Raw genomic sequence first — 24,677 nt, 5'->3', positions numbered from 1 at the left:
CCGTGCTCTCCCTTTCTGGGATGGACTAAGGCACCAAACCGTCTACCTTCCCCTGGCACCTGCACAGGTCTGAGCTTGGGAGCACAATAAAGATTCTGAGTGAGATGGCCAGTGTGTAGTTCCTGGGGTGAGGCAGCAGAAGAGCATGTACAAAAGCCTGTAGCTATACAGCAATGAAAGGTGTGGGGGGATAAAGGAACCTCCCATGCAGCCAGAGCACAACACATTAGCTAAGGGAGGCTGGATTGAGGAGCAACTAGGGTTCTGCCCAGGGGCAGTGGAGAACCAAGCAGGGTGATTCAGGCAGGGTCCCAGACATGTGAGCACCTTGAAGGTCATAATGAGGTGTGTGAAATGGAACTCAGCCTCCAGGTCCAGCTGGATGGTGACCATGGGGATACCTGGGGCAAGAGTCAGAGGTCAAGGATTGGAGGCTACTGGTGGGCAGCCCTGCTCACTCCATGCCCCACGCACAGTCTCACCATTCTCTGACTGCCACCAGGCTGTACAGCGGGCAGGGGTAGGGTGGCGGGGACCTCTGTCTGGTGTTGCGCTCCTGCCCGGGATCCGCTCCATGCTTTCCTTCCTGCCACGCTTCCCAACTTTGCTCAAAGTCGCCAGACTCTGAGCTGGTAGAGGAACGGCTGGGCAGACCTGGGGACAGACAGAGGTCCTGGAGGGAAACCAGTGAAGGACTCACACGGGCAGGGTCAGCACAGAACCCCGAAGGGAGGGGGCGGGCTTGGGCTCCAGACGCTTCATCTCCCCTCATTCCTGTTCCCCTCCTCTTCAGGATGGAGTGGGCCTCAGGGGAACGAGGGAGGGGCAGGCGGGGACATCCTCTGCCCTGGGAGCTTCGACTGGGCCTGCTGCTGAGCGGTGAGAGGGCCTGGTGAGGGCCAGGGGTTGTGGGATGTGATGGTAGATCCTAGGGTAGCTGCCTCTGAAGCACATGGGGTGGGACTACCAGATGGGAATGCAGCAGAACTGGCTAACTCACTGTCCCCAGTGCTGGCCGCCACATTGGCCCAGGCCCTGGCCCAGGATGTGCCCGGTTGTTCTCGAGGAAGCTGCTATCCAGCCACAGGTGACCTGTTGGTGGGCCGTGCTGACAGACTGACTGCCTCATCCACCTGTGGCCTGCACAGCCCCCAGCCCTACTGCATCGTCAGTCACCTGCAGGTGCTGTTGGGGACATGGTGGGGGGCTGGGTCAGGGTGAAGCTGGTACTGGCTAAGGCACTGATCCTAAACCCCACCCAACCCAGGATGAGAAGAAGTGCTTCCTGTGTGACTCCCGGCACCCTTTCTCTGCTCGAGACAACCCACACAGCCATCGCATCCAGAATGTAGTCACCAGCTTTGCACCACAGCGCCGTACAGCCTGGTGGCAGTCAGAGAATGGTGAGACTGTGCGTGGGGCATGGAGTGAGCAGGGCTGCCCACCAGTAGCCTCCAATCCTTGACCTCTGACTCTTGCCCCAGGTATCCCCATGGTCACCATCCAGCTGGACCTGGAGGCTGAGTTCCATTTCACACACCTCATTATGACCTTCAAGGTGCTCACATGTCTGGGACCCTGCCTGAATCACCCTGCTTGGTTCTCCACTGCCCCTGGGCAGAACCCTAGTTGCTCCTCAATCCAGCCTCCCTTAGCTAATGTGTTGTGCTCTGGCTGCATGGGAGGTTCCTTTATCCCCCCACACCTTTCATTGCTGTATAGCTACAGGCTTTTGTACATGCTCTTCTGCTGCCTCAATCCCAAGCTGGGTCAGGCACTGTCTCTCTGGGCCCCATGACCCCTCGGCCTCCCCATTAGAGGTAGCTAGCCTCCCTGCTCATTGCCTGGCTTCCACTGTTCACCCTCACTTCTCTGTGAGCTACTTGAGGGCGGCCCCAGGCCGAGTAGGCAGGGCTCTTGATGGCCCTGGGCTGGGCTTGGGTCCTGGTGCCCACTGATCAGCCGTGGGCCTTCACCCAGACATTTCGCCCTGCTGCCATGCTGGTGGAGCGCTCAGCAGACTTTGGCCGCACCTGGCATGTGTACCGATATTTCTCCTATGACTGTGGGGCTGACTTCCCAGGAGTCCCACTGGCCCCGCCACGGCACTGGGATGATGTAGTTTGTGAATCTCGATACTCGGAGATTGAGCCATCCACCGAAGGCGAGGTAAGTTCTGGGATACAGGCTGGGGGAGAGAGAAAGCAGATGATGGGCTTGAGACAAGGTCCAGTGCCTCTATGGACTCCTTGCCCTTCCAGGTCATCTATCGTGTGCTGGACCCTGCCATTCCTATCCCAGATCCCTACAGCTCAAGGATCCAGAGTGAGTGCTCCACCCTTTGAGCCTGGCACAGTCCCAGTGTCCGGCTGGGGACTATTTGGGGCCTCAGTAACTATTTTTGGTGCTTCCTAGGGCAGGTGCCAAGCCCAGTTTAGATTGGGTAGCAGTAGACAGGAGGTCTCCCAAGGTGACCTTGGCAGCTGCAGCCCCTAGGTAGGCATAGGGCAGCAATGGCCTGCTTGGCCAGTTGGCCCCAACCCTTCCCCCCAACTCAGACCTGTTGAAGATCACCAATCTACGGGTGAACCTGACTCGACTACACACACTGGGGGACAACCTGCTCGACCCACGGCGGGAGATCCGAGAGAAGTACTATTATGCCCTCTATGAGCTGGTTGTGCGTGGCAACTGCTTCTGCTATGGACATGCCTCACAGTGTGCACCCGCCCCAGGGGCACCAGCCCATGCTGAGGGCATGGTGAGGGACTTCAGATGGCTGGGATAGGACTAGGGGCAGGGGTAGGCATGGCCGAACAGTGCTGACAACTTCCCTGCCCACCTCCATAGGTGCATGGGGCCTGCATCTGCAAACACAACACTCGTGGCCTCAACTGTGAGGAGTGTCAAGATTTCTATCATGACCTGCCCTGGCATCCAGCTGAGGATGGCCACAGTCATGCCTGTAGGAGTGAGTGAGACCCTGGGCCCCACAGCCCCAGAACTCTGCAGCCTGGCCATGCCCTGAGTAGAACCGAGAGCTGGTTGGTCAAGCTCTTAACACCCAAGCTGTGTCCAAAGGATATTCAGGCCTGATGACCTTAGGGACCCCCTCACCTCTCCTCTGCAATCTGCTCTGGGTAGGAGATCAGTATGATGCTGAGATCTTGGAGTACCTAAGCTCCCACCCACAAATTCTGGCCTGTAGCAGGGATCTAAGGTGGCACTAGGGCTTCCTAGGTCCCTTACCCTCGGGAACTGGTCCCTCAAGTGGCCTTTCCCCTGCCCTCTCTCCCTCCCAGAGTGCGAGTGCCATGGGCACTCCCACAGCTGCCACTTTGACATGGCTATATACCTGGCATCTGGCAATGTGAGTGGAGGCGTGTGTGATGGATGTCAGCACAACACAGTTGGGCGCCACTGCGAGCTCTGCCGGCCTTTCTTCTACCGTGACCCAACCAAGGACCTGCGGGACCCAGCCGTCTGCCACTGTGAGGCTGATATTGGGCACGGGGGAGGGAAAACTGAATCTGGGGCAGGAACCAGGAAGCCAGACTTGCCATCCGGGTTGTAGGGAATTGGGGTAGGGGGAGTGAAGTAGAGACAACCAGGGATCCAAGGAGGGGGCTTAGGAGAGGACTGGTGCTGGGCTAGTTGGGATATAGTGAACTCGTACCTCTTTTTGCCCTCAGCCTGTGATTGTGACCCCGAGGGTTCCCAAGACGGCGGTCGCTGTGATTCCCATGATGACCCTGCACTGGGGCTGGTCTCGGGCCAGTGTCGCTGCAAAGAGCATGTGGTGGGCACTCGCTGCCAGCAATGCCGTGATGGCTTCTTTGGGCTCAGTGCCAGTGACCCTCTAGGCTGCCAGCGTATGTGCCTCCTGCCCTAACTCCCATGCTGACCGTTGACCTCTTCACTCCTGGCTCAGCTGAACCTGAGCACTGTCACAGCTCTCCAAAGTGCTGATGGGCCTCCTTCCCTGCAGGTTGTCAGTGTAATACACGAGGCACAGTGCCCGGGGGCACCCCTTGTGACCCCAACAGTGGAACCTGTTTCTGCAAGCGTCTAGTGACTGGACGTGGCTGTGACCGCTGCCTGGTGCGAAGGGAGGGGGTGGGGGTTCCGGAGTCCTGGATATGTTTTCAGAGCACAGGGCTGGGGTGCCATGTCCCAATGGGTGGGTGCTGAGAACTTAGGGTCCAGTCCTGGCCGAGAAGCCTCAGGTCTGGGAGGCCAAGGGTGTGGGCCAGAGGTCTGGGGGCCACGTTTTCACCAAGGGGTGGTAAAGACTGAGAGGTGTGGTTGGATTCCCTGCTGGGTGGCGAGGGGGTCTTTTTCTGGCCCCTAGCAACCCCTTTCCCCCAGCCTGGCCACTGGGGCCTGAGCCACGACCTGCTCGGCTGCCGCCCCTGTGACTGCGACGTGGGTGGTGCCTTGGATCCCCAGTGAGTGCTATAAAAGGGGACTGGGAAGGGGTTGGGGAAGATCCTGGGTAGGAGAGGGAGTCCTTCTTGATTAACCACAGTGGCCACCCCAGGTGCGATGAGGCCACTGGTCAATGCCACTGCCGCCAGCACATTGTTGGGCGACGCTGTGAGCAGGTGCAGCCTGGCTACTTTCGGCCCTTCCTGGACCATCTAACTTGGGAGGCTGAGGATGCCCGAGGGCAGGTAGGGGGGCTGCAAGGGAGGGCAGGGTGTGGGTGAGATTATGGCTGGAGAGGTGGGGTTATGGGCAGTGCCCCGTGGGGAATAGGATGGTATCCAGCTTTGGGTGAGGTCTTGGCAGGAGAAGCGGGGTTTGGGGCTGGCTGTGGTTTAAGAGAGACAGTGCCTTACCTGAGGTCCCATCCCTAGCTGCATTGCCTCCCAGGTGCTCGATGTGGTGGAGCGCCTGGTGACCACCCAGGAGACTCCATCCTGGACTGGCCCAGGCTTTGTGAGGCTGCAGGAAGGTCAAGCCCTGGAATTCCTAGTGGTTTCTGTGCCGAGGGCCATGGACTATGACCTGCTACTGCGCTTGGAGCCCCAGGTTAGACCCTATGACAGCTGATCCTGAGCTGAACCTCTTGATGTGGGAGCATCTTCTCCATCATCCCCATTCCCCCAGGTCCCTGAGCAATGGGCAGAAATGGAACTGACTGTACGGCGTCCAGGGCCTGTATCTGCCCAGAGCCTATGTGGACATGTGCTGCCCAAGGATGACCATATCCAAGGGACTCTGCAACCAGACACCAGGTAAGGGCACTGATGGTAGCACCCACTATAGTGGGGGGTTGTGTGTCCAGCCCTAAGCTCCCTACAGGGCACCTGGAAGACCCCATTACTTTTTCATATGTTCCTTCCTTTAAATGCCTCCTCCTGAGTGCTATTTGCCAGACGTTGTTGGGCACGACTCTGGTCACAGGACAGCCTGTGGAAGTAGACAGAACAAGCCTTGCTCCTTCAGGGCTCTAAGGTCCAGAGGCCAAGGAAGAGGAGAGGGGGAGAGAGAGAGAGAGAGATTCAAACATACACAAAAGCAGAGAGAACAGCATAATAAACCTGGTTGTACCCATTATAGACATTTTGTCAACTGTGATTTGTGTTTAACAAATATCCCTCTAGTTGCTGAGTAGAGAATAGACTTGAAGGGGACAAGGTGGAAGCTGAAAGATCTGCTAGAGGCTACTGAGTTGGCCAAGTGACCATGGGTTAGACAGAGGTACAGCAGTAGAGATGGTAAGAAGAGGGAAGGTTCTAGAGAATCTAGCAGCAGAACCGATGGCTTAGATATGTAGGGAAGGAAAAGAATTAGAAAGGTGTTTTTAGCTTGGGCATTTGGATGGGGGTGAAGCTCTTTACTGAGGTGGAGATACAGGGAGGAGCAGTTCTGAGATGCTTCAACATGGGGGAGAAGGCTAGTGGGTGTATGGATTTCTGTGTCTAGAATTATTGGGAGGAGTCTAGCTGGTAATATAATTTGGGACTCATTACTAAAGAGGTGGGTCTAGATTAAATGATATAGAGAGAATGGAGGTCCAGGACCAAGCTTTGGTGTACTCTAGTGTTAGAGGCCAGTAGAAAAGGAGGAACTAGGGGGATGGGGGAAAACCAGCACTGTGGGCAGGGGCCCAGAAACTAAGAGAAAAGAGTGAATGAAGAAGGAAGGCATACTGATTTTGTTACATGCTACTGAACTCGAGTGAGATAATATAGACGTGGCCACTGGGTTTAGCTCAATGGAGGTCATTAGTGACCTTGGCACAGGATGGGGCAGAAGTTCTACTGGAGTGGGAGGCTAGAGGGTAGAGGTGGTGACTACAGTGGTCTCTTTTTAGGAATTTGTTGAGCAGAAGAGCAAAGATAAGGTGGCAGCTAGGGAAAGACTCAGGGATTGAAAGAGGATTTTTGGGGGGAGGGATAAAAGAATCTGACTATAAGTTTGCAGGATCATTGGAATGACTTCGGAGACAGGGAGAGAGAAAAAAGTTGATGCAGTCTTAGTGAAGAGTAGCAGAGGTTGTATGTTTTAGGTCAGGGTCAGAAGAAGCATACAGTGGTTGTTGAGGGAAAATTGGCAAGTTCTTGCGTGAGGGAAATGCTGTGGTATTGCCAGGCTGAATGAGTGTTTCCAGTGAGACTGGTCTGCACAGGTGTATGATTCCAGTGAACCACATTTATGGGAATAATATTCTGTACAGATTCTCTGTTGGGCTCAGCTGTCTGTTGGCTTGGCTTGGCTTGGCCTGGCCTGGCCCAACCTAGCCCAGTCCAACCCAGCCATAGTCTCTGCCGTGGTTGATAGTTTAGTTGCTGTGAGTAGAGTGGGAGAGGCCCAGGATGATGACTACAGGAACCCTGGGTAACCGCCTATACCTGTCCCCACTTTCCCCCAGGTACATGGTGTTTTCCAGTCCTGTCTGCCTTGAGCCTGGCATCTCCTACAAGCTGCATCTGAAGCTAGTGCGAACAGGTGGAAGGGCCCAGGCTGAGACCCCCTACTCTGGACCTGGCCTGCTCATTGACTCGGTGAACAATCCCCTCTCTCTCTCACCAACCAAGATGGCAGAACCTGTGGGGTGGGGCTTGTGGGGCTGGTGGTGGGTAGGAGACTTCTGTGACAGAAGAGACAGGCCGGGCTGGCCTGGTGGTGCACTCGGTAGAGTGTGGCGCTTGGGAATGTGGCGGCGCTCCCGCCGAGGGTTCGGATCCCATATAGAGACCGGTCCGCTCACTGGTTGAGCGCGGTGCAGGCGTGACACCAAGGGTTGCGATCCTGTTGCCGGTCGCGGTGCGGGCACGACACTGAGGGTTGCGATACCGGTCACAAAAAAAGACAAAAAGGAAAAAAAAAAAAAAGAAGAGACAGGCCCATGGTGCTACTGGGGGGGATGGGTCCATGCAGTGCTAAGACAAGTGCTCTGGTAGTGCCAGTGTGGTCTCGGGTCTGAGCTGCACTCTTTCTTTGCTTATCCCTTCAGCTGGTGCTGCTGCCCCGTGTCCTGGTACTAGAGATGTTTAGTGGAGGTGATGCTGCTGCCCTGGAGCACCGTGACACCTTTGAACGCTACCGCTGCCACGAGGAGGGCCTGATGCCCAGCAAGACCCCTCCCTCTGAGGCCTGCGCCCCCCTCCTCATCAGCCTGTCCACCCTGATCTACAATGGTGCCCTGCGTGAGTGTCTGTGATGTAGGTTGGTGGGGCGGAGATGGGGGCCCAGCCTGACTTGGCCCTTCCCTACTCCACACAGCCTGTCAGTGCAATCCCCAAGGCTCACTGAGTTCTGAGTGCAACCCCCATGGTGGTCAGTGCCTGTGCAAACCTGGAGTGGTTGGACGCCGCTGTGACCTCTGTGCCCCTGGTTACTATAGTTTTGGCCCCACAGGCTGTCAAGGTACTTGCCTGCCCCTTGTTCCCTCTTATTCTTCTCTTTCCCCCCCACTGCTGTTCTCCCTCCTCCCTCTGCTTCTTCTAATTCTGCCTCAGATCCCTGGGTCACTTGCAGTTCTCTTCCATTCCCTTTCCTTCCCACCCTGACCCCACCCAGACTCCCCTCAGACCCCTCCTCTGGCTCAGCCTCTGCCCTGCCCCCAGCTTGCCAGTGCAGCCCCGAGGGGGCACTCAGCGGCCTGTGTGAAGGGACCAGTGGGCAATGTCCCTGCCGAACTGGTGCCTTTGGGCTTCGCTGTGACCGCTGCCAGCGTGGCCAGTGGGGATTTCCTAGCTGCCGGCCCTGTGTCTGTAATGGGCATGCAGATGAATGTGACACCCACACAGGCGCTTGCCTGAGCTGCCGTGATCACACAGCGGGTGAACACTGTGAAAGGTGAGCCTGGAGCAGCTAAGAGTAGGCTGGTGGGTGGGCAGGCTGCCTAGGGATGACACATCTCTTCCTTCCCCTACCTACAGGTGCATTGCTGGCTTTCACGGGGACCCACAGCTGCCATATGGGGGCCAGTGCCGGCCCTGTCCCTGCCCTGAAGGCCCTGGGAGCCAGCGGCACTTTGCTACTTCTTGCCACCGGGATGGGTACTCCCAGCAGATTGTGTGCCACTGCCGGGCAGGCTACACAGGTGAGTGGGTGGCAGGCAGGCATGGGATCAGAATAGGTGGCTGGGCTGAGCACTCATGGCTTCCCCTTGACTGTGGGCAGGACTGCGATGTGAAGCTTGTGCCCCTGGGCACTTTGGGGACCCATCAAAGCCAGGTGGCTGGTGCCAGCTGTGTGAGTGCAGTGGGAACATTGACCCCACGGATCCTGATGCCTGTGACCCCCACACGGGACAGTGCCTACACTGTTTACACAACACAGAGGGGCCACACTGTGCCCACTGCAAGCCTGGCTTCCATGGGCAGGCTGCCCGACAGAGCTGTCACCGTAAGTATGGGTATGGGAGGGGATGGCTGGGGTGGGGCTCCACTGCTCGGGCTCCCCTTGACTAGTGTGCTCATCTTGGCTGGCACAGGCTGCACCTGCAACCTACTGGGCACAGATCCCCAGAAGTGCCCATCCACCAACCAGTGCTACTGTGACCCAAGCAGCGGGCAGTGCCCATGCCTCCCCAATGTCCAGGGCCCTAGCTGTGACCGCTGTGCCCCCAACTTCTGGAACCTCACCAGTGGCCATGGCTGCCAGCCTTGTGCCTGCCACCTAAGCCGGGCCAGAGGCCCCACGTGCAATGAGGTATGGGACCCTCCTGCAGATTCCTGGGTAGATGGGCCAGCTGTCTGCCTTGTCTTCAGGGCTCAGCCTCTGATAGAGGCTCTGACCTCTGCTCTGTTCCCATCTTAGTTCACAGGGCAATGCCACTGCCATGCCGGCTTCGGTGGGAGGACCTGTTCTGAGTGCCAAGAACTTCATTGGGGAAACCCTGGGTTGCAGTGCCGTGGTGAGGGAGATAGGGGAGCCAGGGTTGATGGAGAACTTCCCAGGATACTCCACAGGGGACCCTAACTCTGTGGTCTACCCTTTCCTGCAGCTTGTGATTGTGACCCTAGTGGAATAGACACACCTCAGTGTCACCGCTCCACAGGACACTGCAGCTGCCGTCCAGGCGTGTCTGGAGTGCGCTGTGACCAGTGTGCCCGTGGCTTCTCTGGTGTCTTTCCTGCCTGCCACCCCTGCCACACATGCTTCGGGGATTGGGACCGTGTGGTACAAGACTTGGCTTCCCGTACACGGCGCCTGGAGCAGTGGGCACGGGAGCTACAGCAGACGGGTGTGCTGGGTGCCTTTGAGAGCAGCTTCTGGCAGATGCAGGAGAAATTGGGCACTGTGCAGGGCATTGTGGGTGCCCGCAACACCTCAGCTGCCTCCACCGCACAACTTGTGGAGGCCACAGAAGAGTTGCGGTGCGGATGGGCCTGAGGATACACGGTGGGATGGGACAGAGGCTCTATAGACCAGGGCTGAAGGCTCTCTAAACATGCCTCCCTAACCCCCATTGGCACAGGCGTGAAATCGGTAAGGCTACTGATCATCTGACTCAGCTGGAGGTAATGCTGACAGATGTCCAGGATGAAAACTTCAATGCCAACCATGCACTAAGTGGTCTGGAGCGAAACGGGCTTGCACTTAATCTCACATTACGGCAGCTTGACCAGCATCTGGACCTGCTCAAGCATTCAAACTTCCTGGGTGAGTTGTTGGCCAACTAGGCAGGTGTGGACCAGGGTCAATCTTCAGCTGACTGCCTGTCTCTGCCCAACTTAGGTGCCTATGACAGCATCCGCCATGCCCACAGCCAGTCTGCAGAGGCAGAACGTCATGCCAACACCTCAGCCCTGGCAGTGCCCAGCCCTGTGAGCAACTCAGCAAGTACCCGGCATCGGACAGAAATGCTGATGGTTTCCCAGAAGGAGGACTTCAATCGCAAACATGTGGCCAACCAGCAGGCACTGGATGAGCTGTCTGCCCGTACCCACGCCCTGAGCCTGACAGGCATAAATGAACTGGTGAGGCACAAGTGTGGGGTGGGAAAGGTGGGCATGGATGTTCCTCCCACAGGGTCCTGACTTGTTCTGTGCCTGGCAGGTGTGTGGGGCCCCAGGGGATGTACCCTGTGCTACGAGCCCTTGCGGGGGTGCTGGCTGTCGGGACGAGGATGGTCAGCTCCGCTGTGGGGGCCTCAGCTGCAAAGGGGCAGCAGCCACAGCAGATCTAGCGCTGGGCCGGGCCAGGCACACGCAGGCAGAGCTGCAGCGGGCACTGGCAGAAGGTGGCACCATCCTTAGCCAAGTGGCTGCGACTCGTCGGCAGGCAGGCGAGGCACAGCAGCGGGCACAGGCGGCCCTGGACAAGGCTAATGCTTCCAGGGGACAGGTGGAGCAGGCCAACCAGGAGCTTCGAGAACTTATCCAGAGTGTGAAGGACTTCCTCAGCCGTGAGCCTCCCAAACGGCCCAGGCCATGTGGTTGTTTCCCCCATATCTGTCTTCCTAGGTTCATACTTGCGCCTCAGGATCTCCTGAGTTTATGATCCCATGTCTGGACCTGTGTTTATGATCCCATGTCTGGCCTCTGAGTCCTTGTCCATATGTGGTCCCCAAATCCATGTCCCCAAGTCTGTGCCCCTTGTATAATTTGTCTCTGTGTTATATCCATATGCCTATTAGCAAACTCCTATCCCATAAACAGCCCAAGTCCACACCCCAAGATTGTGTTCCTATGCCCATGCTAGAGAATCTGTGTCCTTAAGCCCTTGCCTGTGTCCACATAGAGGAAGGGGCTGATCCCGATAGCATTGAGATGGTGGCCACACGGGTGCTAGAGCTCTCCATCCCAGCTGCACCTGAGCAGATCCAACACCTGGCGAGTGAGATTGCAGAGCGGGTACGGAGCCTGGTAGATGTGGACACGATCCTGGCACGGACTGTGGGAGATGTGCGTCGGGCTGAGCAGCTACTGCAGGATGCACGGCGGGCACGGTCTGATCCCGACCCTGGCCGCATCCCTGACACCTGGTCTTGATACCTGCAGCAGGCACTGATTTCCACTCTTCCCCAGGAGCTGGGCTGAGGGTGAGAGACAGAAGGCAGAGACAGTACAGGTGGCACTGGAGGAGGCCCAGCGGGCACAGGGTGCCGCCCAGGGTGCCATCCAGGGAGCAGTGGTTGACACACAGGACACAGAACAGACCCTGCACCAGGTGTGGTGGTCTCCCCAGGACATCAGTGGGATAAGGTTTTGGGCATACACCATAGATCTGTTTAACCCTGGGCCCATCCATGGCAGGTACAGGAGAGGATGGCAGGTGCAGAGCAAGCATTGAGCTCTGCAGGTAAGCAGGCTGAGCAACTGGATATTTTCCTGGAGGCTCTGAAACTGAAACGGGCAGGAAATAGCCTGGCAGCCTCTACAGCTGAAGAAACGGCAGGCAATGCCCAGGGTCGTGCCCGGGAGGCTGAGCAGGTGGGTTACGGCAGAATCAGCTGAAGGAGGTGAGGTAGATGCTGGGCCTCCACTGAGCTACCTTACTGACCCTGCCCTCTACATCTGCAGCTGCTGCAGGGCCCACTGGGCGACCAGTACCAGACGGTGAGGGCTCTGGCTGAGCGCAAGGCTCAGGGTGTGCTGGCTGCGCAGGCGAGGGCAGAGCAACTGCGGGATGAGGCTCGGAGCCTGTTGCAGGCCGCTCAGCACAAGTTACAGCGGCTACAGGGTGAGGAGTGGGGCGAGTGGGCATCAGAAACATGGGACTGTGGGAGCGGGACCCCTAAGCTAATACATGCTCTTCCCAGAACTGGAGGGCACCTATGAGGAGAACGAGCGGGCACTGGAGGGCAAAGCGGCCCAGCTAGACGGGCTAGAGGCCAGGATGCGCAGCGTGCTTCAAGCCATCAACCTGCAGGTCCAGATCTACAACACCTGCCAGTGATCCCTGCCCAGGCCTACTTCAGTTTCCAGCCTGCGCCGCATGCGTGTTTGCCTATACATTAAAGAGCTCTGGGCCTGGCAGGGCTTCCAGTAAACCGGTGTGAACCCCGACTGTGTTGTGTGGACTCTGATTTGGGGCGGGCGGGGTCTCTGGGCCGAACTCGAGGCTGCCACCAACCGGGCTCGCGCAAGGCCAAGGCACCGGAACCCCGCCTCCTCCGCTCTTGCCGGCCTCACTCTCGCCGGAAGCGCGTCACAGCCCGGTGCTCCACCTCCTGCGGCCGTAACTAGAAGTCGAAACAAAACAAGCGGCTAAGGAGGTGGTGGCGGCTGCTGCGGCAGCGGCGGCGCCGGAACGGGGGAGGGGCGCGCCGGAACCGGAACCGATCTGACGCCGGAACCGGAACCGAGAGCGGGTTGCCAGGGCCCGAAGAGGGCTGGCGGCGGCTGTCTCGTTTGGTGAGTGGGGCGGGCCGCAACTCGCCAGTTTGGCCGGAGCGAGGAGGCCGCGGCGCGGGCCCGGGTCGGCCTGTTCAAGGTCACGGGCCGTGCCAGCCCCGACCCTTCGACCCCTGCGGTGTGCCAAGCCCACCGATGCCGGCTGGGCTGTTATGCTACGCCGGTTGCTGGCCTCCCGCCTCGGAGAGGACTGGTAACGAGCGAGGGCGGCTTTCTGAAGGAGATGGTAGCAGGCCTGGGGGTCGGAGACTGAAGCTGGGTCGCAGTCCGGCCTGGGTGCTTGCTGGTTTGTGGTTAGTAGTCCAGCGCAGCCGTATCAGGCTGGCTTGGGTCTCTAGACAGCCCCTTTCTTGCCTCGACGGCTCCAGAGCATGGGAGAAGGACGCGGCTTTCGGCCGCGGTCTGGATGTGAGGAGGAGGCGGCGGGTGGCCGCCCCTCTGCTCTGAACCTGCCATCATTAAAGATCCAGCCCACCAGTGCCGCGTCTGACCAGTAAAGGAGTATCCTGCCACCCCCGCATTCCCCCTTCCCTCCCACACCCCCACACTCAGGGGAACACAGACTAATCACTATCTGTCCTACTACTTGAGGCTGAACTTGAGGCTAGGGTCCTGGATCCATGGTTCATCCTACCTTCATCTCAGTGTCTGGTTTTGAGAACTTAATTTTGGTTGGAGGAAGAGTCCAGAATTTACTGGCGGGTCTGTGGAAAACTGGGTAAGAGGTCCCTGTGCTCAGAGCTGATAAGTGAAAGGGTCTGGAAGGGAAGATGATGTCTGTTGCAGTCTCAAACTGGATGTCAGTCCTGCCTCGAGTGGGGTTGCTGCTGAAGGGCTAGTGTGACATCTAGATACCCTCTTCAGCCCCTCTGTGCTTGGGACTGTAGGTGGGGAAAGGAATCTCTCTTGGGATGGAGAAAGAAAGACCATGCAGTGCATATGAGCAGGTTTATAATGAGGGTGGGAGCTGGCAGGAGGCAGGTGGGCCACCTTAGCCTCAGGACTTTTTCTGGGCAGTGGCAGCACCTGGGATAGGCCTGTTTGCAGCCACAGAGCCTGGTCCTCCTGCTGCTTGTCTCCTCCTTTCCTGCCTTCCTCCTCCACCTTCTACTTCTTTGGTGGTGACTAAGCAGCCAGTGACAGTGAAGGAAAAGTGAGCACCCTGCTCAGAGTGCCAGCCCTGTGGGCTGGAGCCATGGCTCCTCTCCAGATTGGTGGAGGAGCCTGGTCCAAGGCCATGACTGCCTTGACCTGGCACCTCCTCAATGAGGCTTCTAGCTTTGTGGGTCTCTTATAGCAGGTATCTAGGAGGCTTGGCCAGAAGCGGTTGCTGCTACTTGTATTTTCAATTCTCTCTTCAGAATAGCCTGAGAGTGTCCAGGGTTGTCTTCAGGTGGTGAGGAGATATTGCTCTGTAGGGTTAGGAGTGTCCTAGGCTGCTGAGCCCTGGCTATAGCCAAGAAGAAAGTTGTTGGGCCTTGGCAGTGATTACTGACCCCTTTTTGTTGGGCTGTTAGTTCCTTGCTGGAGAATTTGGCCTCAAAGACTTGCCAAGATAGCTGGGCCAGGAAGAAAGCGCCGCAGCCCTGACCCAGACACCGTTGCTGACCCCGGGGCACTCTGGCTGTCGACTAAGCGGCTCAAGATGTCTGGTGGGTCCAGTGCCACAGACCCGAGGAGGGGGCCCCCAGGACTGGAGGAGGCCGCTAGTAAGAAGAAGCAGAAGGATCGAGCAAACCAGGAGAGCAAAGATGGAGATCCTAGGAGAGGTGAGAGTGGCATTCCCAAAGCACGTGTGGCCTTTTCCTCTTCCTCCCCTCTCGATGGGCATACAGATTGGGAGTTGGGAGATGACTTTTTTGCTGTTTCCTCTGTACTGATTTGATCCTGAGAGAAGGACCCATAGTAGGCTGGGTAGAGATTCAGCTTTGGGGACTGAGGTACTTGGCTGAGATGCAGAAGATGGTGCTTAGTGGGGTGGTGAGGTCTTAGAGACTGTCTCCCTATCACTGTCACCCTTTCCTTTGTTGTCAGGGTCAGTATCCATTCCTCAAGAGGAGCATACCAAAGAGGGTGAGTAATGAACGGGCCATTTGGGTGCTAGGAGAGTGGAGGGGACACTGGGCATTTAGCTCCCACCTGGAACAGTCCCATTAGGGCTGGGTCTCTGCTACTTGCTTATCCCCATCAGGAGCTTGTGGAGATTCTCATGTCCTCTTTGCCACTCCCCCTACAGAGTTGTTGCTCGATTGGAGGCAGAGTGCAGATGAAGTAATTGTCAAGCTTCGTGTAGGAATGGGTCCCCTGCGGCTGGAGGAGGTGGATGCTGCTTTCACAGACACGGACTGTGTGGTGCGGCTTCCAGGTGCGTCCATCTGTCCTTAGCACAGCAGTGTATTTGAATCCTCTGATATTCCCCACCCCAGCTCACTGCTCCTACTTTGTCTCCAGGTGGTAGGCAATGGGGTGGTGTCTTCTATGCTGAGATAGAAAGTTCTTGCACCAAAGTGCAGTCCCGCAAGGGTGGTCTCCTGCAGCTGGCACTACCCAAGAAGGTGCCTCTGCTCATGTGGCCCTCTCTCCTGGTGAGTTCCAGTACAGGGTAGGGTGGGGATACCCAATGTAAGTTGACAGGACCTAACTGCTGTATCTTTGGTAGAAGAAACCTCTAGGGAGCCAGGAGCTGGCACCAGGACTGCGGTGCCAGGAGAATGGGCAGGAGCTGGCTCCCATTGCCTTGGAGCCATGCCCTGAGCCCCGCCGGGCTAAGCAGGAGGCCCGGAACCAGAAGCGGGCCCAGGGCCGTGGTGAGGTAGGCTCGGGCACTGGCCCCGGGGCCCAGGCAGGGCCCAGCGCCAAGAGGGCTGTGCATCTCCGCAGAGGGCCAGAGGGGGAAGGGTCCAGGGTTGACCCTGGACCCCAGGGCGATGCCCCACCCTTCCTGGCTGACCTGGCCACCCAGGTGAGAGCTGGGTGTCTGTTTGGGTGTTAGAAGATGGGCGGAAAGGGTGTGCACTGGTGTGGGAATCACCTGCCAGAACCAGGACTGATCCTGCCTGCAATCTTGCCAATAATAGGTTGAGGCTGAGGAACAGCTATGTGTACCACCGCTGAACCTCCAAACCTGCCTCCTGGGCTCAGAGGAGAATTTAGCCCTTTTGGCAGGAGAGAAGGCAGTGTCCCCCAGGAATGACCCAGTCTCTCCAGCCATGGCCCAGAACATAGACCCTGGAAAAGATGACCATGTCAAGGAGATGGCAGTGGCAGCAGATGTTGGAAGCTTGGTGGATGGTAAAGGTGGGGTTGGGGGTGGGCAGGCAGAGCCCTAGGTTGGGTTGCAAGGTTGGTGGTCTGGTAGGGCATAGAATAGCACCAGGCTATAACCTGTCCTGGCTGGCACTGAGCCATGGTCTCAACATAGAGCCTGAGCCCATGGTGAACCTGGCATTTGTCAAGAATGACTCATATGAGAAGGGGCCAGATTCAGTGGTGGTGCACGTGTATGTGAAGGAGATCCACAGGGACACCTCTCGAGTACTTTTCCGCGAGCAGGACTTCACACTCATCTTCCAGACCAGGTGAGTTGGTTGGCAGGCAATGGGGCAGACAGTATGCTTCAGATAGGACAGTATGCTTCAGATAGGACAGCATGTCTCATGCTCTTCCTCTTACCCTTCCTCCTGTCCTGCTCTGCTTCTGCAGGGATGGAAACTTCCTGAGGCTGCACCTGGGCTGTGGGCCCCACACCATCTTCCGTTGGCAGGTGAAGCTCAGGTGGGTGGTGCCTGGCCCTACCATTGTGTCTCTCCCACCCTGGGCTCCATCTCCCTGGCCCATCTAGCATGACACCCACTCCACCTAAATCCTGAGTTCAGCCTTTTTCTGCAGGAACCTGATTGAACCAGAGCAGTGCACCTTCTGTTTCACGGCCTCTCGCATCGACATCTGCCTTCGTAAGCGGCAGAGTCAGCGCTGGGGGGGCCTGGAGGCCCCAGCTGCACGAGGTCTGCACACGAGCTCCCTTCATTGCCCAGCTATGCATGACCAGGACCCACATCCCTGTCACATGCTGCTAACCACCAGCCCCCTCATTCCCCCTTTTTAAGGTGCAGTGGGTGGTGCAAAGGTTGCCGTGCCGACAGGTCCAACCCCTCTGGATTCAACCCCACCAGGAGGTGCCCCCCACCCTCTGACAGGCCAGGACGAACCTCGGGCTGTGGAGAAGGATAAACCCAAGGCTCGATCTGAGGACACAGGGCTGGATGGTGTGGTGGCCCGCACCCCTGTGGAACATGTAACCCCAAAGCCAGAGCCACACCTGGCCTCGGTGAGACTCCTGGGGTAGGAAGGGATAAGAATGGAGGCTGGAGAGCCTCAGGGCTGCTCTCTCATGTCCACTTTGCTCTCACAGCCCAAACCAACATGTATGGTGCCTCCGATGCCCCACAGCCCCGTGAGCGGAGACAGTGTGGAGGAGGAGGAGGAGGAAGAGAAGAAGGTGTGTCTGCCAGGCTTCACTGGCCTTGTCAATTTAGGCAACACTTGCTTCATGAACAGCGTCATTCAGTCTCTGTCCAACACTCGAGAACTCCGGGACTTCTTCCATGGTGAGGGCAGGGCCTGGATCTTGGGGTATGGGCAGAGCAGGTACCTTCACCCCTCACACCTCTGCTTGGGTGCTTTATCTAGACCGCTCCTTTGAGTCCGAGATCAACTACAACAACCCGCTGGGGACTGGTGGGCGTCTTGCCATTGGCTTTGCTGTGCTGCTCCGGGCACTGTGGAAGGGCACCCACCATGCCTTCCAACCTTCTAAGTTGAAGGTGAGCTTTGGCCACTCCCACTCTTGACTGGAGAGGACAGGGAGGGCCAGCAAGCTGAGTGTAAAGTGGCTGCTAGGGCTTCATGCTCACACTTTGTCCCCTGCATCCAGGCCATTGTGGCGAGCAAGGCCAGCCAGTTCACAGGCTATGCACAGCATGATGCCCAGGAATTCATGGCCTTCCTGCTGGACGGGCTGCATGAGGACCTGAATCGTATCCAGAACAAGCCCTACACAGAGACAGTGGACTCAGATGGGCGGCCTGATGAGGTCAGGGTAGGGGACTGATGGGGGCATGTCTCATGTGTGTCTCATTCCCCACGTCTCCTTGGTTCTCACCACCTTGCCTCTCAGGTGGTGGCTGAGGAAGCATGGCAGCGGCACAAGATGAGGAATGACTCTTTCATCGTGGACCTATTTCAGGGCCAGTACAAGTCGAAGCTGGTGTGCCCTGTATGTGCCAAGGTATGATGGGTTCCCCTGGAAAGAGGCCCCTTAGTTTGGCTCAGTGAGCCTGATCAGGTTAGGTTCAGGCATATACATCTTCAGGTGCTGGGGGCAAGGTTTGAGCAAGGAAGCTGGCAGGGAGGCCTTAGGCTCCTCTGTGGGCTGAAGAAGTCAGGCAAGGTAGGCTTCCTGACTGAGGTGAAAATGATGTTTGGGCTCAAAGGTGTGGTGTGGCAAAGGTAAGGTGTGGCAGGGTCATGGGTAAGATTGGAAAGGCACATGGGGTGCAGGTGAGGGACAAATTAGTAAAGTGACTAAGCTGAGCAGGGCCTCAAGTGACAGAGCAATCGTTCTCTCCTAGTGGGCCTTCCTTCTCCATCTAGTGTTCTCAAGCCTGAGAGTTTGCTGGTTGACTGTGAGGGTCTTGAGAGCTATCAGAGGGAGTGAATTGGGCTCTTTGGGCATGAGCATCCTGTCTCCCACTCCCTATGCAGCCACCCAGTGTCACCTCTGTATCCACAGGTCTCCATCACTTTTGACCCATTCCTTTACCTGCCAGTGCCCTTACCACAGAAGCAGAAGGTTCTCCCTGTGTTTTATTTTGCCCGAGAACCCCACAGCAAGCCTGTCAAGGTGAGTAGTAAGCCCCTATCCTCTGGGCTATCTCAGAGAACTTGGCCCACCTCCTCCACTGACTCTACCCTTGTTGCCACAGTTCCTGGTGAGCGTTAGCAAGGAGAACTCCAGTGCAAGTGAAGTGTTGGATTCTCTCTCTCAGAGCGTCCACGTGAAGCCTGAGAACTTGCGTCTGGCTGAGGTATGTCTGTCCTTCCCCACACTCTTACGTATGTGGACATGTGTGTACAGCCATTGGCATTTGCACACACACATATAAAAATGCATGTGACTGCACAAAAGAAGGCACTGTGCTCTTATTTGAGGCATGGTTGAAACCAGGCATTTGGGCTGTGCAATAGAAATGACCAGTTCCCAGCCATTGGTCAGGGTTTACTCCCCTTTTCAGTGGTGGACCCCAACCGCTTTTCCTTCTGCAGCCAGGAAGCTTGAGCTATAGGATTGTCCCTTCTTTCACTATGGTTCTCCCTCCATCCTGCTGCTCTCTCATTTTATCCCACATCTGCATGCTGGCCCTCCCCAAAGGTTCCTAGCCTTTATTCTAGCAGTGCCATTTTTCTCAGTGGGGTAGGTATAGGGACGAGACTTCTCAAATATGGCTCCTCCATAATATTATATTGCAGTCTTAGCAGGATCCTGCTACTTATAGCAGGGTAGAGGAACTGGGGAGCTGGTGTGGTTGATACCTGTCCTGGGTCTGGTCATTCAGTCTCTGATGCACCAGTCTCCTTAATTCTGTTGGGCACTAAGACTGGTACCAACAGAGGCCCACAAACCCCACCCCTGCCCCCATTGACCCAAGGCAGGGCCAAGCGTTCTTAGGACAGGGCTGGGGAAATGGCTTATCCTCACATGGGATCCATGTGTTCTCTGTTTGCAGGTAATTAAGAATCGCTTCCACCGTGTGTTCCTGCCCTCCCACTCACTGGACACTGTGTCCCCATCTGACGTGCTTCTCTGCTTTGAGCTGCTATCCCCAGAGTTGGCTAAGGAGCGGGTAGTGGTGCTAGAGGTGCAACAGGTGAGTGGGGGCCAACCTGATGGTATAGGGCCCTGGGGTGGTGGGTGTACTCCTGCCTGGCCTTGCTGAGCCAGACAACCCACCCTAGCGCCCCCAGGTGCCCAGCATCCCCATCTCCAAGTGTGCAGCCTGCCAGCGAAAGCAGCAGTCAGAGGATGAAAAGCTGAAGCGCTGTACCCGTTGCTATCGTGTGGGCTACTGTAACCAGTGAGGACCCCCATGGCCGCCCCCCACCCTTCTTCCCTACCTACCACCTGCCACCCTGCTCCACCCCTCCACACAAAGGCACATATGTTTTAAGCTCTCTACCTGCTACCCTACTTTACCAGGCCCTGGGGGAGGCACGGCTGGCATACCCAGTTCCCAGGGCCTAAGACTAGCCCCCAATATGTAGTCATAGAAGGTGAAGCTAAGGCCCTATCCTTATCTCCCCCTTCCCTCCAGGCTCTGCCAGAAAACACACTGGCCTGACCACAAGGGCCTCTGCCGCCCTGAGAACATTGGTTATCCCTTCCTGGTCAGTGTACCTGCCTCACGCCTCACTTATGCCCGTCTTGCTCAGCTCCTAGAGGGCTATGCCCGGTAAGTGCCCAATGGTTGGCCTGGGGTGGGACTGGTGGAGGGTAGAGGTGCTCAGAGGTGCTGTATGGGCTGGTCAGGATTCTTACTTGCCTTGCTGTCTATTGCCAGGTACTCTGTGAGTGTATTCCAGCCACCCTTCCAGCCTGGCCGCATGACCTTGGAGACCCAGGGCCCTGGCTGCACCACACTGCTCTCCACTAGCTCCCTGGAGGCTGAGGACAGTGAGAGGGACCCCATTCAGCCACCTGAGCTCCAGTTGGTGACCCCTGTTGCCGAGGGGGACACAGGGGTTCCCCGGGCATGGGCAGCCCCTGATCGGGGTCCTGTGCCCAGCACCAGTGGAATTTCTTCTGAGATGCTGGCCAGTGGGCCCACTGAGGTTGGCTCCTTGCCTGCTGGTGAGAAGGTATCCCGGCCTGAAGGTAAGATCTGGTGAAAGGATCTGGAAGCTGGAGTGAGAGGTAGAGACGTTGGGGGAAGATTGTTCAGGCCCTGATGGGCAGGGGAGCTCTCATTATCATGTTCTCTCGTAGCTGCTGTGCCTGGGTACCAACACCCAAGTGAAGCCATGAATGCCCACACACCCCAGTTCTTCATCTATAAAATAGACACATCCAACCGAGAACAGCGGCTAGAGGACAAAGGTGATGTCTGAGGCTGTGGATGGGAGCGAGGAGGTGGGTTGGGCTGGCTGTTCTCCACAGCTTCATAACCCTTCTCCCTACCTATCTTCAGGAGAGACCCTACTGGAGCTGGGTGATGACTGTAGCCTGGCCCTTGTCTGGCGGAACAATGAGCGCCTACAGGAGTTTGTGCTGGTAGCCTCCAAGGAGCTGGAATGTGCTGAGGATCCAGGCTCTGCTGGGGAGGCTGCCCGTGCTGGCCACTTTACCCTGGACCAGTGCCTCAATCTCTTCACACGGCCTGAGGTGCTGGCACCTGAGGAGGCCTGGTGAGAACAGAGCAGCAGGCAGGTAGTGGGGCAGGGTGGAGGGGAGACTTGCTGATCCTGATCCCACCTCTGTCCGCTACCAGGTACTGCCCACAATGCAAACAGCATCGTGAAGCCTCCAAGCAGCTGTTGCTGTGGCGCCTGCCAAATGTGCTCATCGTGCAGCTCAAGCGCTTCTCCTTTCGCAGTTTCATCTGGCGTGACAAGATCAATGACTTGGTCGAGTTCCCTGTTCGGTGAGCAGTGGACCCTGGTGACTGTGGGCAGGGCATGGGGGCCAGGGTGGGCATCCCGGGCACCTGCTGACCGTCTCACCCCTCCCTGACGGACTGCAGGAACCTGGACCTGAGCAAGTTCTGCATTGGTCAGAAAGAGGAGCAGTTGCCCAGCTACGACCTTTATGCTGTCATCAACCATTATGGAGGCATGATCGGTGGCCACTATACTGCCTGTGCACGCCTGCCCAATGATCGCAGCAGCCAGCGCAGTGACGTGGGTGAGGGCACACACAGCCAGCAGGATAGGTAGTAAGCATTGTGGTGCAGGCTATGTTCATACTCTTCCCACCCTGCTATAGGCTGGCGCTTATTTGATGACAGCACGGTGACCACAGTAGACGAGAGCCAGATCGTGACGCGTTATGCCTATGTACTCTTCTACCGCCGGCGGAACTCTCCTGTGGAGAGGCCCCCCAGGGCAGGTCATTCTGAGCACCACCCAGACCTAGGCCCTGCAGCTGAGGCTGCTGCCAGCCAGGTGAGGCATGGGGTAGATTCACAGGTTAGTGGGGATCAACTCAGATTGTGGAGCAGGGTTGAGGACAGCTTCCTCTCCTTCAGCCATAGGCCTCTCAAGCCCTGGGATTCGTGAGAGTTGCACACAGGGCTCCTTTACATCAAAGTCTTATCCAGAGGCATCCATGTGCCCTAGGAGCATTCACAAAGGTGCATGCACACCAACATATTGCCACTGGCAAGCACATAGACACCCATTTCGCACAGGTCAAGCAACTGCTCTGAACATCACTAGGCACTGTGTAAATAGATTATACCTGACACACTCTCAGCTTTCCTCTACATGCTCCCCACATGCCAACTCAGACTCTCATTTGTTATCATCCCTGTGTTCTGGCATGTACTCAGGATAGGGCCTATCTGAGCTGGCCACAGCCTTGGGTGGCTGTCACACTCTCTGAGGTGAGCATCTATTACTGTTGAGCCTTCAGGGTCTTGTCTCTTTTACTAACATTGTATGCCATACGCACAATCACATCTCTTTTCTGACTGGCTGCCTTTCTGCCTTCTCTCCTCCTTTGAGCACTGTCTGTCAGGATCAGAGAAATCCCTACTGAAAGCAGTGGTCAGGGCCTGGCATGAGGGAGCAAGGAAATTGCCCTGGAGTTGGCAGCCTTTTCTTCCATGAGCCAGTTCCCTCTGTGGGAGGCCTAGACTAAAAAGTTGACCAGATAACCCCCCACCCACCTCCATGGGAAGCTGCATGTGGATTGGGAAGTTGTCTTAAGGGGGCCAGAATACTGTCAAGATTTTCCCACCCTGTTGCTCTCAGTCTAGACAACGCTGAGATTGGCTGCCTGCTTACTCTCTGCTGCTTGATCTGGAATGCAGGGGGTTAGCCCCAGTCAGCCCGGCAGGACTGTTATGGCCAGCGGTCACAGAGACACTGGGTGTCCCCCACTCCTGGGTGCTGATGGCCGTTTCCGCCTACTATAGGCTTCCCGGATTTGGCAGGAGCTGGAGGCCGAGGAGGAGCTGGTGCCTGAGGGGCCTGAGCCCCTGGGTCTCTGGGGGCCCCAAGACTGGGTGGGCCCCCCGCCACGTGGCCCTACCACACCAGACGAGGGCTGCCTCCGGTACTTTGTCCTGGGCACCATGGCGGCTTTGGTGGCCCTCGTGCTCAACGTGTTCTATCCTCTGGTATCTCAGAGTCGCTGGAGATGAGCTCGCCTGCAGGCAGCTGCTGTGAGCTGGCCCACCTGCCTGCCCACCAGGCCATGCCTGCCTTTGTCATGGGGAACAGCTCTGGGGCTTTGAACCTGAGTGTGTGCATCTGGTGGGAGAGGATGGGGACTGTGGCCCCTGCAGGGGCAGAGCACACCAGATTGGGTATCCACCCAGCTCTGTCCATTCTTCCTGTTGCTCTGACCCTTGGCCTGGGGCTTGGTCCTGCCCAAGCTAATTCCTGTATTTAAAGTGTTAATAAAGCGAGACTATTCAGGCCCGATCTTGTCTCTCTGTCTCAATGCTGCTGCTGTCTGCGCCTGCCTTGGGGCCCTCCCTTGGGTGCTGGGGCTCCAAGCCAGCACCCCCGGGATGCCAGGCGACATGCTGGGCAGCCCCCAACCCCTGTCCTCGTATTCTGTTGCAGGGACTAGGCCCTGGCCAGGCCCCCGAGGTGGCCCCCACGCGGACAGCCCCTGAACGCTTCGTCCCCCCCGTGGACCGCCCAGCCCCCAACTACAGCAACATGGAGGAGGTCGATTAGCAGGTCCCTGGCTGATGGGGGTACTGGGTTTGGGAGATCCTTCTCAGAGGGCCAGCTCTTTGCCGCTTCTCCTTCTCTAACCCAGAAGACATTGGCTCCATCAGCGGGGAGTTAAGGTGTATGATTTCGGGGTGGGACTTTATAGGCTGGGACTTCTCATCAGCTTGGCCCCTGACCAGTGGGTCTTGGTTTCTCCAGCTGCCTCCAGTGCTGCGTGATTTGATTCTCAGTTGTACCTTCAATTCTTTCTGACCTGCATTATAAACGTTATAATTTTATTCTAAAAATTGTAATTTTTTTTTTTTTTTTTTTGCATTTTGGAAGTGATTGCTGCTGTTTAAATATATTTTAAAAATAAATAATAAATAAGCAGACTTAGTGACTATGATCCACCACATGCTATGACTACCTCCTCTCCCTCCCCATCGTCTGGTGTGTGTGTGTGTGTGTTACCCTGAAAGTGCTCTGGTCTGAGGGCAGATGGTGGGGTCCCAACTCATGCTCAGTGGGTCATGAAGTCCCCAGTGCCATCAGCTCTCTGGAGCCTGCCTGCTGCCCTTTGATTCTGGGTCCTACGTAGAGGTGGCTGTGGTTGGCATCATTGTCAAGATCTCAATACACTGAAGGGGTAGAGGAGTACTCTGTGAGGCTCTGGAGCTGATAGCATGGCATAAAAGGTGCAGGCACTCGAACAGCCTGAGGCTGACAGACAGTAGGTCAGGGAGGACTTGGTGGAGGACAGAGGAGGTGCTGGGGGATTCGCCTCCTCCTTTCCTACTCTCAGGTCTTCCTTTGCTATAGTTTGAACACCATCTGCATCCCTGAGGGGAGAACACAGCAGGAGAAAAACAGTGGAGATCCTGCTCTGAAAAGAGGACAGGCGGAGAAGACCAGAGC

General features: G+C 56.9%; 2 protein-coding genes across 7 annotated transcripts; both read left to right on the top strand.

Annotated features, from left to right (window-relative positions):
* The first annotated feature begins 649 nt into the window (after positions 1-649).
* On the top strand, positions 650-12,470 carry LAMB2 (laminin, beta 2 (laminin S)). Its single transcript, XM_008565787.1, has 33 exons — positions 650-709; positions 794-879; positions 1,010-1,182; positions 1,268-1,403; positions 1,485-1,558; positions 1,981-2,169; positions 2,262-2,325; positions 2,559-2,761; positions 2,851-2,971; positions 3,303-3,491; positions 3,693-3,872; positions 3,989-4,101; positions 4,369-4,448; positions 4,541-4,673; positions 4,876-5,034; positions 5,113-5,240; positions 6,881-7,013; positions 7,466-7,658; positions 7,735-7,878; positions 8,079-8,310; positions 8,394-8,557; positions 8,638-8,862; positions 8,951-9,168; positions 9,277-9,373; positions 9,464-9,836; positions 9,938-10,122; positions 10,198-10,439; positions 10,519-10,867; positions 11,203-11,410; positions 11,490-11,631; positions 11,718-11,894; positions 11,985-12,144; positions 12,224-12,470. Exons 2-33 carry the CDS (start codon positions 795-797, stop codon positions 12,358-12,360), a joined length of 5,406 nt encoding a protein of 1,801 aa, XP_008564009.1. The 5' UTR covers positions 650-709; position 794; the 3' UTR covers positions 12,361-12,470.
* Positions 12,471-14,345: 1,875 nt separating this feature from the next.
* Positions 14,346-24,177, top strand: USP19 (ubiquitin specific peptidase 19). Of its 6 annotated transcripts, none has more exons than XM_008565786.1 (26): positions 14,346-14,587; positions 14,853-14,891; positions 15,055-15,183; positions 15,270-15,403; positions 15,478-15,780; positions 15,896-16,109; positions 16,240-16,396; positions 16,521-16,592; positions 16,707-16,822; positions 16,931-17,145; positions 17,230-17,425; positions 17,508-17,641; positions 17,752-17,910; positions 17,995-18,105; positions 18,610-18,720; positions 18,803-18,904; positions 19,604-19,744; positions 19,833-19,951; positions 20,189-20,326; positions 20,435-20,748; positions 20,860-20,970; positions 21,062-21,278; positions 21,362-21,514; positions 21,614-21,774; positions 21,856-22,034; positions 23,664-24,177. In XM_008565786.1, exons 1-26 carry the CDS (start codon positions 14,464-14,466, stop codon positions 23,778-23,780), a joined length of 3,966 nt encoding a protein of 1,321 aa, XP_008564008.1. In that variant the 5' UTR covers positions 14,346-14,463; the 3' UTR covers positions 23,781-24,177. The 6 variants fall into 6 exon arrangements, with proteins under 6 accessions (XP_008564008.1, XP_008564005.1, XP_008564007.1 ...); XM_008565783.1 differs by having other exon boundaries at positions 16,925-17,145; XM_008565785.1 differs by lacking the exon at positions 23,664-24,177 and adding an exon at positions 23,009-23,519.
* Positions 24,178-24,677: the final 500 nt, after the last annotated feature.

The sequence above is a fragment of the Galeopterus variegatus genome, unplaced genomic scaffold, assembly GCF_000696425.1.
Source record: "Galeopterus variegatus unplaced genomic scaffold, G_variegatus-3.0.2 Scaffold203, whole genome shotgun sequence".
Classification (NCBI taxonomy): domain Eukaryota; kingdom Metazoa; phylum Chordata; class Mammalia; order Dermoptera; family Cynocephalidae; genus Galeopterus; species Galeopterus variegatus.
This window is presented reverse-complemented; position numbering and strand designations above follow the sequence as displayed.

Excerpts from the sequence above, each read along its gene's own strand:
- LAMB2 (XM_008565787.1), top strand. The coding sequence starts at position 795 with ATGGAGTGGGCCTCAGGGGAACGAGGGAGGGGCAGGCGGGGACATCCT. Across the intron at positions 7,659-7,734 it reads GATCTACAATGGTGCCCTGC|CCTGTCAGTGCAATCCCCAA; the intron begins GTGAGTGTCTGT and ends TACTCCACACAG. Across the intron at positions 9,374-9,463 it reads CCCTGGGTTGCAGTGCCGTG|CTTGTGATTGTGACCCTAGT; the intron begins GTGAGGGAGATA and ends CCTTTCCTGCAG.
- USP19 (XM_008565781.1), top strand. The coding sequence starts at position 14,464 with ATGTCTGGTGGGTCCAGTGCCACAGACCCGAGGAGGGGGCCCCCAGGA. Across the intron at positions 14,588-14,852 it reads AGATGGAGATCCTAGGAGAG|GGTCAGTATCCATTCCTCAA; the intron begins GTGAGAGTGGCA and ends CTTTGTTGTCAG. Across the intron at positions 22,035-23,008 it reads CTGAGGCTGCTGCCAGCCAG|GCTTCCCGGATTTGGCAGGA; the intron begins GTGAGGCATGGG and ends CGCCTACTATAG.